The following is a 20,593-nucleotide window of genomic DNA, read 5'->3' as shown; positions in this document are numbered from 1 at the left end:
TTCACAGTTTTCATCACACTGATACTAAGGTGGGTGTGAGATAGAAGATGAAGAGAAATAGCAGCACAATTCACAATTGCAAAGATGTGGAAACAACCCAAGTGCCCATCAATACATGAGCAGATTAACAAAATGTGGTGCATATATACCATGGATTTCTATTCAGCCACAAAAAACAATGGTGATCTAGCACCTCTTGTATTATCCTGGATGGAGATGGAGCCCATTCTACTAAGGAAGTATCCCAAGAATGGAAAAACAAGCACCACATGTACTCACCACCAAATTGGTATTAACTGCTCAACACTTAAGTGTATATATAGTAATAACATTCATCAGGTGTCGGGCAGATGGGAGGGAGGAGGGGGAGATAGGTACATTCACACCTAATGCATGCGGTGCACACCATCTGGGGGATGGACATGCTTGAAGCTCTGACTCGGGCAGAGCAAAGGCAATATATGTAACCTAAACATTTGTACCCCTATAATATGCTGAAATAAAAAAAACCTAAAAAAATAAAAAAATAAACTAAAATACAACATTAAAAAGGAAAGAAAAAAAAGAGAAACAGTAATCGTCTTCAACCAGGAAATACAGCAACAAGGGACAATTGGATCTATATACTTTTTACAAGGTACAATCCCCCAAGTGTCAGCTCATACTAATACACACACACACATACACACACACAAACACACGTCCATCGCCTTAGGCTAATTAACCATTGTGGCAGAAATGACCAGCCATTGACTAAACAGTTTTAGCCCCTCCAGATCATAGAGCGATTGCTAGAACCAAGCCCAGGATAGTATCCCCATCTCTACCTGCATCTGGGTGTAGCCACGTTAGTGCTTACTGGCCTAAAGAATGTGACTAGAAATTATATGAGAATTTATATTTGAGGGATAATGAGCTTATTACTGAGCTTGCAATTTCCCCTCTTCTTTTGTTTTTGAGACAAACATAGAGCCGTGCAATGAAGACCGTAGGCTCCTGAACCACTGAGCAGAAAGCCACCAAAAGCCATACTGGATTAGTGGGTGAGCAGTGAGCAATAAACTTCCCATATGTCCCAGCCCTGACACTGAAGGCTTATCTCTTAGTGTTGTTTTTCATTTTCATTTTTTTTTTTTAACTAATATAAGTAATGCATTTTTTAAAGACTTCAGTTGCTTTGTCTGTCAGATGAAGTGTTTGGGCAGAATCTACACTAAGTATTTTCCATTGCTTACATTTTTATCTTTTTTTTAATTCTCCGAAGCATTCTACATATTGCTTACCTTTTAACTTAATCAATAGCTACACTTTTTTTTTTTCTTTTTTTTTGCAAAGGGAAGTTCTGCAAGCTTCTGGAGAAACCATAGCAAACTCCTCCTTTAGTTTGAGAAATGAGTCCCAATATGAGATGAGGGAGTGAGGACCCAGAGAAATGCTTTTGACAGAGGAGTGAGAGAAAGAATGCTGAAGAATTCTTAGCAATAAAGAATTCAGTCAGGAGAAATGGATAGGTGATATCAAACAGATTTGTTCAAAGACATTTTAGAAAGAAAAATTTGTGAAAATGTAGAGAGAATTAAAAAAAAAAAAAAAAAGCAAAGACATAAAATATGTTTTGGTCCCCAGATGAGTTTTACTGTCAAGATTCATACTGTTTATATGTGAGCCATAAAATGTTTCTGTCCACTTCTTCCAGAATTTTCTAAAGCCTAACAGGACATCCTCAGAGAGAGAATGCCATTCCAGGATAATCAACTGCAAGTTACTAAATTAAGATCAAAATATCCTCAACCTTGAACATTTTTCAAAGAGATTTTAGAAGAAAGAGGCTCCCTAGGGGGTTGTATAATTATATAATTGTACCCTTTCTAAGAGGCTATTTACAGATAAGTAGCGTTTCCACACCATTCTTCACAGTAAAATATATGAAATAAAATAGAGTTTGGGAGTTTCTTAGGGGAGACTGGGGAGGGAGTTGGTGCAGACACTGTGAGCTGCCTAATTAGTAACCACTCTCCCCTTATTCCTTGCTATCAAAACTCTGGTTTACGAGACCCCCAATATCCTGAAAGCTAAGGTGGCCAGTTTAAAGTCCTAGCTAATGAGATCTAAGATAAGTCTGATGACAATTTTTGGCAAATAATTTGCTCCCTGATTTAAACACTTCCCCCACCCCTTTTTTTCTTTTCTTTCTTCCTGCATGAACATGGGGAACACGGTTAGAGATTCCGCAGTCATCTTGCAACTATGTGGATAGCAGTGACGCACTAGAGAAGAGGGGACAGGAAGATAAAAAAAACTTAGTTCCTTGTGGACACCCTTTACCAGCTAAATTAATCTGCGAACTATCTCCAAACTTCTTTTTGCATGAGAAAAATCAGTAAAACATTTTTATTCAATTTCTATTATTTCAGCCAAACTCATTATGAATAGATATTGAATTCTAACCTCAGGTTTCTGTAATCCTTCCTAGCATCCCATAGTTATATGCCTATTCTAGACTCTTGATAGATTGCTTAGGGTAGGTATGCAGGGAGGTCTGGTTCCTTCTTTTTAAAAAAATAGTAATATTTTTACGTTACTCATCTTTCTAATTATACTCAGAGGTCAGTTCCTCCAGGAAGCCTTGGCTGACAACATTCTGTATATAAACAGAATGATTAAGCAAAATAAGCAAATCAGAATGGTTAAGGGTGCGGTGTACTGTATATTTGAAAATAACTAGAGAGTAAATTTCAAATGCATTACTATGAAAAATGTCAAGTAAGCAGGATGATAGATATGTTAATTAGCTTGATTTAAACACTCCACGTTATATACATATATCAAAATATCACACTGCCCTCCATAAATGTAATACGATTATGATTTGTCAATTAAAAGTGATGTAAATGAGTGCAGGCTCTGGAACCAGACTTCCTAGATTTGAACTCTTAATCAGCTACTTACCAGTTGTACGACTTGGGCAAATTAATTAAATTCTCTGTAAATGGGGAACAATGAGTAGCACCTACATACCTTATTGAAAGTATTAAATGGGTTAATGCAGGTAAAGTTCTTATAATCTTGCTTGGTTTAGTAAATTCTAGCTAGTACTGTTACCTTTGGCCAAGTTAGGGTAGAGACCCTTGCCTTCCTTTGGTTCTCTGTAAACTCCTTTTGTGTGACACACACGATCTTATACTGAAGGTGTTTTCTGTAAGCAAGTGGTCACTAGACCAGGAATACCATCAAAGTGTGGTCACTAAATCAATAACCTCAGCAACACCTGGGCACTGATTAGATTTGCAAACCTAGTGACCAGAGACTCTGGGAGTGGAACCCAGACATCTGTGTTTTAACAAGACTTTCATGTGGATCCCAAGCATACTAAAGTTTGAGGACCATTGAGAACAGCAGTCTTAGAATCTCCTGAGAGTGTTCAACAAAAACATAGTGTCCAGGACCTTATGCCTGTCCAACTGGAGAAGGAGTCCAAGAATCTGCCTGCTTAGCATGCTTGCCATGTGATTTTTCAGCACATTAATGTTTGTGAAACTCTACCATTACTAATGTGTGATTTATTGGTCTGCTTCCCCAGTGGAATTTTCTTCCCTCTCTGACAGAATTAGTTGTTACCGTTTATATTATTATTATTTTCTGTTAATCTCTAGAATCTCCAGTGCATAGTGCAGTCCCAGGCACAAAGTAGTTGCTCATTAAACTAGGTGTCCCAAAAGTCTTACTAGAGCTTCATGGATTCATTTCTGCAGAAGAAACACTATACTCACAAAAAAAAAAAAAATCACCTTTTGAAAGCTTAATCATTTGAATTTCTTTCCTGCTTAAATTTTTAATAATACATGTTTAATTTTAACTTTTCGTCTTTTAGTCAGTGTTTCCCATCTTCAATCAGAAGGACAAAAACAATCAAATACAATTAAATATTGATTCACAAATGTAAATAAGTGTAAGGGAAATTTAAATAATTAAACTTTCAAATGATATTTTGGGGCTATGTTTGTAATTCCATACTTCTGAAGCTATCAAAGATTAAAACTACACTGAAACATTTGGGATGTGCTATACTGGTCTTAAATGAATGGAAGTTTGTCATGAAAAGTGGAAGAGACATTTTCTTCAGCAAACATATTTGCAGATATAAAGTCACTATCATAAATCTACAAAAAAGCAAGCTACTGAATTAAATCTGATCAGTTATTTTCCTGCCTGTGTGTGTGTCTGTGTGTATGTAGAGCCACTAATAATTTCATTTGTTACTTGCTAGCAGAAGCCAAATATGTATATAATTCCTCAATTTTAAATTGTTCTTATCTATATATGAATTTTTAAATTGAAAAAATTAGATCCAGTGGCCTATTTTTTCCCCATGAATTATAAAGGAACACCATTTTCTACTCTTACCAACAAAATGTCAGTCTACTTTATGGGTGTTTCAAAGAGCGTATTTGAAAAAAACACTGGTTTAGCCAATGATGTAGTTACTAGGGGAACCTGGGCCCCATTGCCATTGTCAAGAACTTATCCATAGGAGAGATAAGAAGGTCCTTGTTTGGCTTGTATAAGCAGCAGGAGTAGTGGGGGACAGGGGGCTGCAGGCTGGTGATACATTATGTCCATCTATATATAGGACCATCAAGCCCATGGACACTGTCCATTTCCAAACCCAAAGCCATTTTATCATTAACCCCAAGCAACAATGGTACGATCCAAGTGTGCTGCTGTACCATGACACTAGGGTGCCTATGAGCTAATTTGAGAATGTCTTGACTTTGCTGGTGTGGGACCAGCTAGGTTCCCAGCACCAAACTCCCCCTGCACCCCTGCATAATGCAAAAAAGCTCAGGACTTCTCTGCCTGCTATGGGAGAGTCTAAGGAAGAAGAGCTCACTGATATGATGCATGGGCTCCAAAATGCCTTTGCACATAGCAGATACTCAATATATTTTGAATAAATGAATTGGTGTTGTAAAACAGCCCTCACTGATATCTGAAAAAAAATACCATTTCATAGACTGGACTTCTTCCCTACCACTCCTCACCCCCTATTAGCTTGCAATTGGATTAGGAATTATAAAAAGAGCTGAACGAATTATAGAAACCATCTAGTCCCTGCTTGTACAGTTACACAACTTGAATTTAGTGGTAAAAGCCTCTGTTTTGTCAGACAGACCTGAGTCCCAGTTCCATCTCCACCATATTTTAACATGAGCCCAAAACCGCTTCAGAGGCTCTGTTCTGTGTGTTCACTGTAGAGAATCACAATGGCACACATTTTTGCTGTATGAGTATCAGGGGATTAAATGACACAATGCATTTGCTACGGTCAGCAAAGTGCCTGCACCTAGTGAGAACTCAAGGCATTAGCTAAGATTAATAGGGGAGAAACCAACAAGCAAACCAGGGCCCTGACTCCTACCCAGTGGGCCCTGATTCATGCCATAATGACTTCCTTCCATTCTGCCTACTCTCTCCCCATTAAGACTGAAGAAAGGAAGATAAGCAAATTGAGATGGACTCTTTTAAGATAATTTTATACTTCCTGAATAAATAAAATTATCAAAATAAAACAATGAGTTCTGTACAAATATGAAAGAACTGTAGTTCTTTATGTTACTTCTCTAGAAAATCCATTTTAGGGTCGAGTATGCCCTTCCCAACCCCCTTCACCTCTGCCATGATCAAATGGTATCACTGTAAATGGATAAATCAACAACATAATCAACAAGCTAAGCTGTAAGCAGGTGAAATTTTGTAGTCTTGAAAGAGAAAAATCAGGTTTATCAGTGTACGTTAAAATAAAGTAATATGAATTACTTAATCTAAAAAAAATGCCTGCAGAACCAAGACCTCTGTAATAATCTTTTTTTAAAAAGCTACAATTTTAGTTTGAATGTTTCCCTCTATAAAGAGACATTTTCCATATAACTTTTAATGTATAGTTGAGCACAATTCCACAAAACTCAAAAAGATATTTGCAGAAGTCCTACAAGATGAAAAGCACAGAGTTAAACACTAGAGAATAATTGTATTTCAGGATGAGTAAGACCCCCACTTGACCTCAAATAAATTAACTTTAAATAGAGTGGATGAGTCATGTAGAGAATGTAAGAATACTAAAAGGTCAAGGTAACTACCAAAAGGAACATGTGGGAATTTTTTAAAAGGAAATACAATATTGGTTAGTTGATTCAGGAGAGGCTGAAGGGAGTAGATTCCCTTCAAATGCTCTTTGAAGAGGTTCCCTTTGTTACCTCCTAGTACTGAGGCTAGGGCAGCACAGGGAATAGAGATGGGGGCATCAAGAATCTTTCCTACTTTACAGAAGTGGCTTACCATGGTAGAGTACCATGTAAGGGCTTGTGAGGTCAGAGAGAAGGGGGTTTGAATATCCTGGCTCCATCTCTTTTGCTCTGGGTCAAGTTGCTTATCCAGTACCTCAGTGTCTTTATCTGTAAAATGATAATAATTTCTCCTACCTGAGTGGGAGAACAAAATGCTACAATCCATATGCAGGGCTGAGCTTGGTGCCTGGCACACAGAAAGTGCTCAGTATGGTTAGTGGATTGATGATGGTGGCAGCGGTGGTATTGATGAAGCCCCCCAGAGCCGGCTCTGACTGGGAGTACAATTGAAAGACTTCTGCGTCTTTACATCTATGATGCTTGGTAAATGCAAGCTGGTTGTCCAAATGGTCATGTGTAATTTAAGAAAGGGAAGGACCTCAGGTTTGTTCAACTCCGTAATAATATTATGATAGCAGTAGGAGCAGTCATGGCAGCTAACATTTATTGAGTGCTTACTGTATGCCAAATAGCATGCCCAGTGCTTTAAAAGGGTTTACTCATTTATGCTTCACAACAACAGTATGCACTAGGTCCTAATACTGACTTTCTGTCAGACATAGTCTCAAGATTAGAGAGATTACAAAAATCACCTAAGATCCTGCTGTCAGTACATGATGAAAAGTAGTTCAAACTCAGTCTGTCTGACTTGATCTCAATTAGTAAACTACGTAATTAAGCATTTTGCTCTTCGCCTGATTCTCCTTCTGATGTCTGAATAGATACTCATTCCCTCGGGTGAAGAAGAGAGGAGATTCTCTCTCCCTGACGCTGCCTTTCGTCAACATTCAACTTCCCTTCTCAAACTTGTCAGGAAGGAGAGCAATGCCTGCTGGGAGCTGGTGCAGCCTCAGCGATGACCAGGGGTCAGATGCCAGTGGAGCCAAATGCTGTGTGACAAACCTGCCCTTGTACAGAAACATGACAGGAATGGGAGGTAGCGGATAATGGAATAAGGCTAGAAAGGACAGTACCTGGCATGGTGAACATATGAATACTATTAGAAACAAATAATAGATCTTCCTATGCTGTAGGCATTGTATTAAGTGCTCGACATGGGTTACCTCATTTAATCCTGGAAACGGTCCTGTGTGGGTGGATCTATTATCACCATCATTTTACTGAGGGGATAGTGAGGCCCTGCTAATCAGGTAAATTGCCTAAGCTCACATGGTTGGCCAGTGGAAAGCAGGGATTTGAACTATGTTCATCACCAACACTCTTAACCATTATGCATACTGCCTTCCGAAGACATAAAAATTACAATGATATTTTCCCATAAGCCATTCTTGTACTCCAAACTTAGGTAAGTTCCTGTAAGAAAGAGAGTGAGAGTGAGATAGAGAGAGCAAGAGGGAGAGAGAGACAGAGAGAGAGAGAGACAGAGAGAGAGAAAGAGTGAGCACGTGCAAGCCTGGAGACTCGCCGTTGAGGGAATGCCAATCATTTCAAATCAATGTACTTTGCCTCCTGCGATACAGTTCTGGTGATAATCTTCTTAACCAATTATCAAGAAACAGGAAGCAAATATTAAAGTACAAGTATGTCCCTCCTCAGAAGGACGGTGGGGCAGCATATTCGACCTTGGGATTCACTGTTTCAGAAATTGTGGTCCCAGTAAGCACACAAGCTAGTTGACATTCCCCACCACCCAGATCCAAAAGCAATATTTCATTTTCATACCGTTTTCCACTCTATAGGCTTTTGTTTTCTCTATTTCTATACAGAAAGCTGCTAAGTCTATGCTCTCCGATGTGAAAAGGGTGGACGAGAGGGAGTCATGGTGCCTCAGTGGTTTTGTTCAGTTTTTGTTTTTTTATCATAATTTTATTATGCCAACTCCATTGAACTTAATTACAGTGAATACAGAAGTACACAATTACCCTCTGTTCTATTCCTTAGAAGCTATATTTTGATAAAATTTACTACATGCTGCTCTCCCCCTGAACACTAGAAATGGATGTGTGTTGATATAAAATGTGTTATAATTATAATTAAAATATAGCTTACATAATGATAGTGTTAAAATGAAATTATAGATGTGTAGAGACAACGTGGTCATGCATTTTTAGTACAGATGCATGGTTAGACCAATATCTGATAGCCAAATGAATAAGGAACAGAATTTGGGTTGAGCCACAAAGGCTGTTTAAGGGTTTGCAAATACATAAAGGGAACTGAAAACCAATGCCATGTTTTTAATTTAAAATGTCAAAGAAAGATGTGAAATGCCTGGTGAAATTGTTCAAAGTAGGTACTCATATGGATATTTTAAGACGAGCCCATTATTTATTCTCGAATACTTGGGTAACTGCCTACCCCAATCATGTTTGTCAGAAATGACAAATTCTCAACTGAGTTTGATAAGGAACATAAAATAATTAATAATAGTAATAAATTATTGCACTAACTAAACAGTTCAGAATTGCTTCTTCTTAAAGAGATATCCTATCACAACTAACTTAAACCTTATAAAATATAGTTGCAATTACAGTATCAAGGAGAAAAGTAAGAAATTGAAATTTCTTCTAAACGTTTATGATTATGGATCTGCCTAAAATAATTGTGTCACAAATATGATTAAAATAATGAGATATCATTTTTTTCAGTTTTACTGCAAAAACAAACTACAGGATTTTTTCTATTTCAGATAATTATTTATAGCTAATAGTTATTAAGTGTTTTTAGAACCCACAGTGCTAATTCCATTACCTCATTTACTCTGTAAGATAACGCTATCATGTAATTATTCTTAATATCTCCATTTTATACAAATGTATCTCTAGTCCAGATCTTTCTTCAGCACTATAGACTTGCCTGTGCAACTGGGAATCCAGCATCTCTAAGTAGATGTAAAGAAAGGATCTGGAATCTTCTATCTCCAACACTGATCTTTAACCTCCCAAACCTGTTCCACGCCATGCCTTTTCTACTTCAGGTGATAGTGATCTCACCTTTCCAGTTGCCTGGGTCTCAAACCTTGGATTCACCCTTGTTCCCTTGAGTCATCTTTTTTTTCTTTCTTTCACATCCCACACTCGATCCACCTGGAAATCCTGTTTCAACCATCAAAATGTATCACTTCTTGGAAGTTGAAGCCACCAAACCAACATCTATCTCACAGATACCTCCTGTCTGTTCTCCCCAAATCCATTATTTTCCTTTATGCTCAATACTGCAGAGAGTGTCATCCGTTTAAAACAAGAGACAGATCATCTTATACCTCTGCTAAAATCCTACCACTGGCTGTCTGCATTTAGAGTAAATGACAAAATGCTTGTGATGACCTACAAGGCCCTGCACAGTCTGGCCCCATGGCACCTCTGACCTCCCTCCCCACTGGCCCCACTCAGCCACAGTGTCTGCCTTGAGATCCCTCCAACACACCAGGCCTATTTTTGCCTTAGAGTTTGGCACTGGTCCGTCCTGTCCCCAGGGAGTGGTCTTCCCCTAGATCCACTTTGCCAACTCCCTCTCCTCGAGTCTTTGCTCGAATGTCACTGTATTAAGTCTACCCTGACTGCTCTATTTAAAAGTAGAGCCCATATTTGTATCACTCTGGCACTACCAACCCAACAATCTTCAACATGTTCTACTTTTTTCTCTTCATCCCATAATGCTCATCAATTTCTAACATACCATAGGATTTATTTATAACAACCATCTGTTTCCATACATGAGAGGAGAGTGTAAACTGACAGGGAAGAGACAGGAGGGAGAGGAGAGAAGAGAGAGAGGAGAAAAGAGGACAGGAGAGGAGGAGGAGGAAAGAAAAGGAGAGAGAGAGAGAGAGAGAGAGAGAGAGAAAGCTATTATTTTTTTACTGATGTATCCAAGCACTTAGGAAGGAGCTTAATAAATATTTCTGGAAAAAACTATAGATGAGGAGAGTAGGAGTAAAGCTTAAAAAGTGTAAGTAACGTTCCCAAGTCTCTGCAGCTAGAAGAGGGTCACAATGAAATTCAAACTTGGGCCTGGCTGACTTCCATTGCTCTTAGCCTCTCTGCTATCTTAAGTCTGTGGAATTCATGATATGCTTTAATCGGTGCCATAAAAATCCTCATTCTGCTGAATAGCATCACTAAGCTGTTCTTGCTCTCACACGCGCGCTCTCTCTCTCTATATATATATGTTTCATTTAAATAATAAATAAATTTTCCATTTAAAAAAAAGAAACAGTGTAATGCAGCATGGATTACTTTAATTTTATAGCAAATTTGGCAATAATGATTATTTAAGCAATAGCGACATTTAATGATAGCATAATAATAAAATAACTTTTAAATTTATTAAACATTTATGCTAAGCTCACTGATAAATATTTCCATGCATATTTCAGGCAATCCTTCCTGCAATCCTTGCAATTACTCTACCAGACAGCTACTTTTTTATTATACCCATTTCAAAGATAAGCAAACTGATAAAAGGTGTGGTAACTTTTTGATCAAGGTCAGACAAGTAATAAGTGGAGAGTATGGATTTCAATCCAGGTCTGTCTAACTCCAGAATTTGATTCTTAACCCTTATATGAAGAGTCTCATAATTCCTTCGATAGAGAGTGTTCCCTCCTAGGAAATAGTCGCCAAGATGTCTGCCTGAGCTAATACCATCATCGAGTCTAAAACATGACAGAAACGTTTAAATAATACTAAGAAATGGAAATATTTTCATCTAAGCAATAATGCAGAAGAGCAGGCTGAGCCCTTCTAAGTGACTTTGTTGCTACCTTCCGTCAAGAACAGACAGAAGAATTGGCAGCCGCAAAACGGTGAAAACACAGACACAACCCAAAGATGGAGAATTCTGTAAATGACCAATTATAAAACTATTAAGCTGCAGCTCTTTTACAGCAAGAGGCAAAATAATCCATTAAACTGAAAATTCTCCTACCCTTCCCTCCACGGCCCACACAAACATTAATGTTGCATTTATTAGAATGTACTTCCCGCGCTCTATCAAGTTGACTTTCGGTAATTGTATTAATACAGTCCTCTCACTTTGCACATACATCTGAATGATGGATTTCCCCACTTGAGGTTTGTAGAAAGAGTGGAGTGAATGAAATAAAATTTAGGAAGAGCCATCATAATCCATAATGATGGGCACTGAATCAAGACAAGAAGAAACATCTTTTCTCATTTATTTGAATGAAAAGTCTACTGTATATTTATTGCTGGCATACCGGGCTACTTGTTGAATAATGGAGAACAAGAATCTTTCATTTGGAGGTAACGGCTCGTATACTCAAATTTCTATGGGACTACAGAATTAATCTTGTTTTAGGAACAACATAAAGCATTTATTTCTGTAAATAGATATGGTTAAGCAATCAGCAACTTTTGATATATGCATAGTGGTTGACAACCTGGGTATTGTCAGACACTTCTAAGTTTGAATCCAGACTTTGCCACTTACCAGCTATGTGACTTTGGGCTACGAGAATCACTTTCTTTAGCTGAACAATAGGGATGATATTATGGACATTGCAGGACTATTGTGAGAAATAAATGAGATGAAGTATTTTTAGTACATGGAACAGCAGCTTTTAGTAAAGGGTCAGATTATTATCATGGTCATTGCTACAATTATTTTAAAAAATTAGAATTTTTTAAATTCTAATTTCTCATAAAATGTGAAATGTATCCTACGTCATTGCAACTTCATGTATTTTATTTTTGACCTTATAATCTAATAATGTGACCCAAAAACACTTAGTAGTAAATACAATTGAAAGGAGGTAACTTGTCAAACATGGAAATGTCAGAATAGTAAGAACTGGGACACAATACTCCAGATTAATATTTACCTGTAAAAAAGTTTTGTTTTGACTTTTTAAGTGAAGAAAATATATATATTGACTATTCCAATTTGCAAATGGTCCATTAATTTATGGGCCCAACTATATGTTGTATAAATGTCCTTTTAAATAACAATCATATATGCATTTTAGTTGTAGGGAAAATGTGTTTGCAGCTGGGTCTTAATTGCCTACTTAATGTAGAAGGGGACGAGAAGTAGAGTTAGGCTTGTTGCTTACTGTAGAGTGACCCAGGAATTTAATGTACTTTGTACTCCATTATGCTGTGAAAATGCTTCTGTGCCCAGGGGATATCAACAAAAGATTTACTTTAATGAAAGGAACTGAGTATGATTCCAAAGCTTCCAGATAGGAGGCCTATAGCCTACAGTTTACATCAGAAGTGTCCGCCCTTGCTCTCAACAGCATCAAGATGGGAAAGATGTGATCACAAAGCCTTACAGTAACTACAGTGAATGTTGGAGAGAGTGAGAAAGGATGTGAAGGTTTGAATATCCCAAACCTGGGCTAGAAGGATTCTGTTTAAAGTAAATATCATACGCAGTATTGTTTTTCACTTAATGAATGCCAGTCAGTGAATCTTACATTAATGTAGGGAAGCAGTTATGATGCTTTCAATTGCATGTGGCTAAAATCAAACTTAAAATAGCATAAAGAAATTTGTTTTAAAAAAAGAATATGTGCTGGAAATTCAGGGAGACATCTAGATTCAAGTATACTTGGATTTGGGAGTTCCAGAATATCAACAGGGCTCCTGTTCTCTCCCCAGCACTCAGCCCTGTTCACATCTGTGTGACTTTATGCCACGGAAAGTCACTTCTTGTGTTGGATGGCCACTGGGAACCCCAGAACCACACCTGCCCAACTTAGAAATTCCAGAGAGGAGAAATAACGTTCCCATTTTTCTCTGACAGAAACATCTTGGGGAGGATTTTGATTGTCTTAGACAAGGTCAGATGAACACAACAGAACCAATTACCTGCTTTGCTTGGCCTGGGTGAGAAGCCTCATCCCTGGGGCCAGGAAGATAGGCAGGATGTCATTATTTGGCAGTTTTCAGAGAGAGAAGTCTGATATTTTTGCAAGATGGAAATCAATGGGACATTGGAGAGATGAAAGCTATAACTGCTACTGTAAACTTCACAGTTCTTACTCCCTGCCCTGTGTCTTATGACCATGCAGTAAACTGACTCAAGAGGTCACTTTCGCTACCACCAGCCATATATATGATTGAGGAGCAAACTGAGAAAACGATAAGGAAAAAGTTTGAATATGGGAAATTAAACTAGTAATGACCAAGATAGCTATGTGAAAATATCCTTTAAAAGTTCCCCCAAACTCACTGAAAGTTCAAAGTGGAAGCTAGAACTACAAATAGAGTTTTGACAAGAGCAGGTTTTCTACAAGCTAAACAAAAATGAGATACTTCTAGGAACTACAATTTTTAAGAAAAAAATCAGATTAGGAAAATGAGGCCTAGATAAATTAAGGGGTTTATTTAGCGTAGCTTAGCTAGTTAATGTCAGGGTTGAGACTAGAATACTCTGTGTAATCCTGCTCTGGTCTTTTAAATCCATCACACAACCTGTATATATGTAAGAAATAGAGCACTTGTAATTTGTTAAACTCCAAATGTTTATGAAGGTGAATTAAATGTATTCATTGTTTCAATTATTCTTGAAGAGAAAAATACCCAAAGACATCCTAATTGTATGGGTATGTAAAGATAAGTACACATTCAAATATAATACGTGCATGTGTTCATCCCTTCCCTCTCTGCTCTTTTAAAAAATGCCCCTTTAAAAATTTCCCACTCACCATCTGTTAGGCACATTTCCTAAAACACAGTGAATGTGGAGGCAGAGATTGTTATAGAGACTATTGCAAATGGCAGTGGCACCTATATTCATGAAATTTTAAAAAGTGTAGCTTAGGTTAGAGTTGCTTTTTTTTTTAAATTTCCCCCACTATAGTAATACCACATCACTCTATGTGCTTAGCTCTACCTGATTACATAAGGGGGGGAGGGGGGGGAGAGAGAGAGAGAGAGAGAGAGAAGAAAAAAAATCTAGGTACTTATGTATAAAATCTTGCCCCAAAAGTTTGAGATTACATTCAAGTTTCAATAAACAGAAGGAAAACAATGACACATTTACAAATGTATTTCATTTATGGTACAAGGTCCACAGGCTCAGATTTGCATTATGCTCCAACAAGGATAGAGTTGACCACTTTTTCCAGCTAGTTGCTTTGGGGACAAAAAAAAAAAAAAAAAACCTGAAACAGATGCCATTCAATTCCAAGTCGATAGCTTAGGCCATGTCACTACACATGAAATATTATTCATTCAGAGTCAGGATGTAGCAAGAGTAATTTATACTCTCGGAGTGTTTGCTCTTAAGTCAATAACAGAGAAGCCTTGAATAAAAATGTTCCCATTACTTTCCACTATAATATATCTTACTTATTATCCATAAAACAGTGGTCAGTGGAGATTTATCCTTTGGTCACCATATTATATAACCTCTCCACTTTAAGCCATCCCCACTCTGTGATGATTTTTTAAAAATATGTTACTCATAGTCAATATTAATTTACGTTTAATCTTTCTTAGCATTAGGAGAGTATTATTTTGTACAAGCTCAGAAACAAATCTCCAGAAATTCCTCCCTGATGCTTCTTTGAGGCCGAAAATGCATTGCAGGGCAGTTGCAGTGATTTAATTTTAGTTGGCAGAGCCCTGGCCACACACTAATTTCATTAGCCTCAAATTCCTGGATTTGAAAGACCCACTGGGTATGATTCCTGTCCTCAGACATGTCATTTACTACCCCTATTCAGTGTGTATATAGAGGAGACAGAGAGAACTTGCTCAACTCCTATCTTAGATTTGGTATACCAGCAAGCAAATGAAAACTCGAAGTCACAGACACTATTTCCATCTCAGTAGTCATTCCTGCCCAGGTCCTAATTTTCAGGAAAGAACTTCATCCCAGGCTTTGCTGGCGGCAGCAGCATTTGATACATCTATTACTATCTCATTACTCTCTACTGCCCTGCAACGCTCAGCAACCCCCATATAAGTGCCTAAGTATCCCCCTCCCCCCCACACAACCTAGAGTCTTATCTCTATATAAATTTATATCTCCAGTGATCGGTTTGGCATGATCCCCACAGCATCGACAGGGACCAGAGGGAAAAAGAAAATTCAAATCATTGGAGAGCTAGGAATTCAATCATTTGGAGGAGTTTCTTTTATATAGGACAATCTTAATAGAGCCGAACCTTAGAATCCCGGAGAAGATTCACCATGTCCTTTTCCTCTCTCCCTAAGTGACTGTGCCGATGAACAATGAGTATGTGTACCATTGTTTTCCCTACTCATTTTTGCAGGCTTACAGAAGCTAGAAAACTGGTGATTGGAATGGCATACCAGGAGCTTCCAAAATCACATTAAAAAAAAAAAAAGAAAGAAAGAAAGAAAGAAAAGAAAGGCCACTGGAAGAGATTCTTGGTATACAGAAATAAATATTCCAACATGGGCAATGGTTAAGCAAGATACCATGCCAACCAACTGTTATGTCAAGCTTGCATGCAGCACAAGCTACAAGTTGGTACATTTCTTCTACAACCAGCCTCTTCTCAATAAATGCAGGTGAAAACGGGGGGCTCTTTTTCCCTCAGCTGTTCAATCCAACATGAATAGCTGCAATTTGCAAATTAGAGGAAAATGACAGTGTTTTCTCTGAATGGTTTTAGTCCCAACCCACACTGCTAACACTGGCGTTCGGTTCTTCTCCCCAGCTCAGGCAATGGAGAAACGAGTGTAAAGCCAGCCTTTTTTTCCCTAGCAAGTTGCCTCAGGTTCACACACCAGAGGAGGAATCAGCTCCCCCTGGAATCTTTTTCAGCAAACACAGTCCCTCAGCCTAGTCTGAGATTCCTTTCTTAACTTTAACATTTCAGTCTTTTTCAGACAGACAGACAGGCCCATCTGCAGTACTGCCCATGCCGAGTGAAGAGAGAAACAGGAAGCAAAATAATTGTAAAATGCTAAAGTCTGCCTTCAACCCCCAGTCTGCCTTCAACCCCCAGGACTAACTGGGAAATGCAATAAACCCAATGGTTCTCAGGTGAGCTCTCTGGCCTCATCCTCTCCAGCAGCACTGCCCCCCCCCCCCAAGTTGTCTAGCTTGAAGCTCAAAAATAAAGTGCTTCTCCGGTTTGATTACAACAACTCAGGCTCTTTCCCAAAGCAAGCAAGCAAGAGTGATAGCTCCCTCAAAGCACTTTAGGTTTGCAAACATCTAGGGATCTCCAGGAGGGCACACTCAGGAGGTGTCAGGGATGCTCAGAGGATCAGAGGGGCCATGCCAAGCTGCAGCCTCGAATGGGAACCCCTCCCTGAACACAAAGCTTTCCTGGGGGTGAGGTGGTGACAACCTGAATTTCACAAGGAGTCCCCTCCTGAAACCCAACTCCCTTAGGGAAAGCACTTGAGGGAGCCAGTTCTTTAGATATGGGGAGAGTAAGGTGCCAGGATCAGCTTGCACATCTGGGGAAGAGATTCACTGGGTTTGGGTACCACCAGGCAGGGAGAGAGCCGTGCATTAGGAAAGGATCATCTCAAGACTGAGATAAACCAAGAACTTGGGAGTGAGGATAGAGAGGGAGAAAGGAGGCAGAGATTGAAAGGGTGGGGAAAAAAAAACAGTGGGGAAAAAAACAGAGCAAGGAGACAGAGATGCGCATATAGGGAAAAACACCCAGAAGGGAACCACAGTCACAGAGACCCTGAATCTCAATTTCTGAACCTCAAAACCACCCGTTTCCACCCAATGCAGAGCAGAAGCCACGGGGCAGAGGCTGCGGGAGCAGGAGGCGAGAGAGCACTGCGGTAGAACCCACCGCTCAGCGGCTGGGGATCCGCCTTCCTCCCATTTTTCTCCATCGCCCTCCCGCACCCGGAGCTGCCAGGACCGCGGGGCAGGCCCTGCTCCGCTCGCCCCACTGGCTCCCAACAGGCGCCTTCCTGCCTCGCTTCGGGAATCGTCCTCAGAGCCAAGAATTGGGGTTGGGGGCTGCGTTAGGGAGGTGGTGGGTGAGGGGGTGGAGGGAGGAAGCAGGGAAAGCGATTTTGTTTCGCAGTTAGCATGAGCTCATTTCTGGGCTGAGGTTTGAAGTGGCAGGAGTAGAAAGCTGATAGCCCAGCTCCGGCCAGTGGCCGAACTGCAAATGCAATTTGGACGGTGCAAAAAAAATTGCCCAGAGGAAACCAACTGGGGGTCACGTCTGTGGGCGGCATCCCCCCATTGCGGAGGGTCCTGGCACCTCCCGCCCCAGGCTCCTGGGAGGCTGGCTACAGGTCGGAAACCCAGCCTGAGAGAGAGGGACAATTAACGTCCACAGCGGGGTTAAGACCTAACCCTCGATTTGAAAAGTGCCTCCTTAAGGTCGTCTCGAAATTTTCTAAGGGAGTGGAGGTTTGCTGGGTGGCTTGGAGGTGGGAAATACCCGCTTCCAGGCATCTTCTCATCTTTCATATTCCAAGCGCCTAACCTGCTCTCCTAGGAGCCCGGCACTTTTACAAGCCTGTTTTCGGACCATATTTCACTGTAATGCAAACCCATTTAAATCATCGCCTTGTTTTTCACAGATTGCTTCTTGTAAATGGGGCCATAAATCCAGGATGTCAAGCCGGATGGAGTGGAGCGTGGACAGGGGAGAGATGGAAGGAAAATACACCAAGGAGGGACGGTATCTCTTCGGGTGGGGTGGGAGGCATTCAGCAGGATCTCCAGGGTGGAAAGGCGCGAAGCCTGACCTGACCCCGCACCCCTGGGGTCCAAGCCAGCTTTTAGGGTTAAGAGCGCAGGGAGCCGCCGCGTGCTCCGCCCCAAAGGGAGCGCCCCCCTACCTGGAAAAGCCTCAGGATGTTGGCTACCATGATGGAGACCGAACTCCCCGAAGCCCCAATCACTCCAACTACTTTCTCTGGCTTGACAAAAACCGGGGGCTCGCCGTTGGTGCAGCGCACGTCGGAGGTGTCCTTCTGGATGAGCGCCTGGACGAAAGTGAGCGACTGTTCGAGCGCGTAAGTGTCCCTGGAACAAGTGTCCAGGATCCGCGCGCCCAGCGTCACGTTGGGCAATAGGTTGGGATCGCTGTTGATCTGGTCCAGGGCGTAGAGCATCGCTTCCAGCCTGTGGATCCCATTCTCCCTCTTGATGTCGCCGCAGGGCACTCCGCTGGGACCCTTGGCGTGCACCGGGAACAGCCCCCCGAGGGTGACGTCCCCCTCGATCCGGATTGAGTGCGGGGCGTACATCTCCTGGCCGCGCGCCGCCGCCGCCAGCGCGCACAGGAGCACCTCCAGCACGCAGCAGGGGAACTTCATCAAAGTCAGGACGCGGAGCAGCTTCCCCAGCTGGACCATGCTGCTCCGGCAGCTGCGGCGGCGGCGGCGGCGCTGGAGGGGACGGTGGCGGGCTCGCCGAGGTCCGGGCCCCTCGGGGTGAGCTCCTCCGGGGAAGCTCAGTGGCTACTGCAGGCGCGGAAGGTGGGGGCGTCCTAGGAGGGGCGGCCGGACAGGGTGGAGTGTCCCGCGGCGCCTGCCAGCCTGGGGCGCCTCGCGCTCTCAGATTCGCCGGCCGGCGCGCCGCTCTCGCGCTCCCCGGCTTGCAGCTCGCGCTCTCCGACAGCCCAGCACTGGGGAGAGGGCAGGGATTGCTATCGCTTTAAATGGTCGTTCGGCTCCCTCTCCTCCTCCTCCCACTCCCTCCCTCCCTCGCTTACTCTCCTGCTCTCCCCACCCTTGCCGGCGCCCGCCCTCCCCACTGGTTTGCATCATCACGCAGGGAGGGGCTGCGTGCTGAGGTAAGGGGGGGGAATGGGTGGGCGGCTGGGGAAGGAGGGGGAGGTTTCCTCGCGACGGGAGTTTCGTGGTCCCGAGGGAATCTAGGGATTGCGGGTCGCTGGCTGGGACCGAGCTCATGCCCCCAACTCACTGTGGAAGCCTCTTGCCCGCCTGCACCCACAGCCACATTCTGGGCTCCTGTGTCATCAGCCCCGGGCTGGGCGAGGATGTCGGGTGCCGATTGCCCCCTACCCCTACTCCGGAGCCTGGGCTCTTAGCTCTGGGAGAACGCTGGGGAGTCTGGAGGCGCTGAAACCAGCGAGGGAGGGGCGCGGGGAGACCCTCTCTACTGCTGATCCGCCTGTGCTAGTTTTTACTAAGAAAACCACCCATGCATGCAGGAGCCTGATTCATGGCTTAAAGAACCTTACCCAGAGTCGTCTCCGGGCCGGGCGTTGGGCAAGCCCGGAGAGAAGCAAAAGCCAAGACAAAACGTTAGGGATGGGAACGCATCCTTGGTCTTCAAGGGGTTACTAGCAACAGAGCCTGGTGAACTGACCGAGGTGGCAGAAACCTCCGACTCATCCCTTTTCTTTTCTTCTTCGCCAGAGGTGGAACAACTGGGAACTCCGCAGAGCGCACTTTCTTCCCTAGCGCTGACAGGTGTAAGGCTCCCTCCTACCTATTTCCAGAGATGCTTCAGTCCTGGTGACAGGTTTTTGCTGGTAGGAAACAGCAGCAAAGGGGTGCTAGCAGGAGAAAGAAAAGGGGGGCGCCGGCAGAACTCTCCCCAGCGATTGGGAATGCCTTTCTCTTTCTCTGGCTGGGGATTTGGAGACCAAGTCAGGAAGCCAGAACAGGTTACAGTGCAATTAAGAAGCTCTTTATGAAAGGTGCCCCACCTGCAGGCCCAGCCAAACTTGGCCCATTAAAGCAACAAGTGGCCCTAGTTTCTATGTAAGGAAAGTTAATGTCTCTGTCTTTGGGGACAGGAGAGGACTCAAGGAGGTTGACTCAACTCTTGCTGAGGCTTTTTGTGGATATGAAGCAAAACCATATTATACAGACTAGAGAGTGGAGAGAAAACCAGAAACAAGAATGTATTTTTTTTGTTGATGATGATGTAATGAAGAGAACTATTTTTTTTTATACACACACACACAAAATGTCAGAAGAGTAGTTGGTTATCTCTGCCACTGAATACTTGTGTGCTATTGGCACTTCTGTTCCTCCGTTTGGGTTTTAGTTTCCCCATCTGGAAAATGACGAGATTGAATTGGATGCTCTCCAAGTTATCTTTTAACTTTCAGATCGTCTGTTAAAATAGGTCATGTTCCTTTGGCCACGGTGCTCTTTTTAGGCCAATATTTTCTGTTGCTTTATGTGTAGAAGACCAGTTTTTGGATATCCAAAGAACGCTGTAAGTGTTTCCTGGTATAGAGGACATTTTTATTTTCTTGTTCAGCATCTATTCCTCTTCCTTCTGGGGACAGTTCCTCCATTTCTCTTTGGCTATGCCCCTCCTGCACATTTCAATGTTTATGATTTGAGCAGAACAGATCCCACTTCCTATAA

General features: G+C 41.8%; 1 protein-coding gene across 2 annotated transcripts in view; it reads right to left on the bottom strand.

Annotated features, from left to right (window-relative positions):
• The window catches only part of GRM7 (glutamate metabotropic receptor 7), an 856,215-nt gene extending 837,343 nt beyond the window's left edge, over positions 1-18,872 (bottom strand). For both annotated transcript variants that reach the window (XM_069473843.1, XM_069473844.1), the window contains exon 1: positions 18,080-18,872. In XM_069473843.1, coding sequence (XP_069329944.1) covers positions 18,080-18,598 — 519 coding nt within the window. In that variant the 5' untranslated portion in view covers positions 18,599-18,872. The remainder of the gene's footprint in view (positions 1-18,079) is intronic.
• Between the last annotated feature and the right edge of the window lie 1,721 nt (positions 18,873-20,593).

The sequence above is a fragment of the Eulemur rufifrons genome, chromosome 7 (genome assembly GCF_041146395.1).
Source record: "Eulemur rufifrons isolate Redbay chromosome 7, OSU_ERuf_1, whole genome shotgun sequence".
In the NCBI taxonomy this organism is placed as follows: Eukaryota; Metazoa; Chordata; class Mammalia; order Primates; family Lemuridae; genus Eulemur; species Eulemur rufifrons.
The sequence above is the reverse complement of the archived record's forward strand: the minus strand, read 5'-3'. Positions and strand labels throughout refer to the sequence as shown.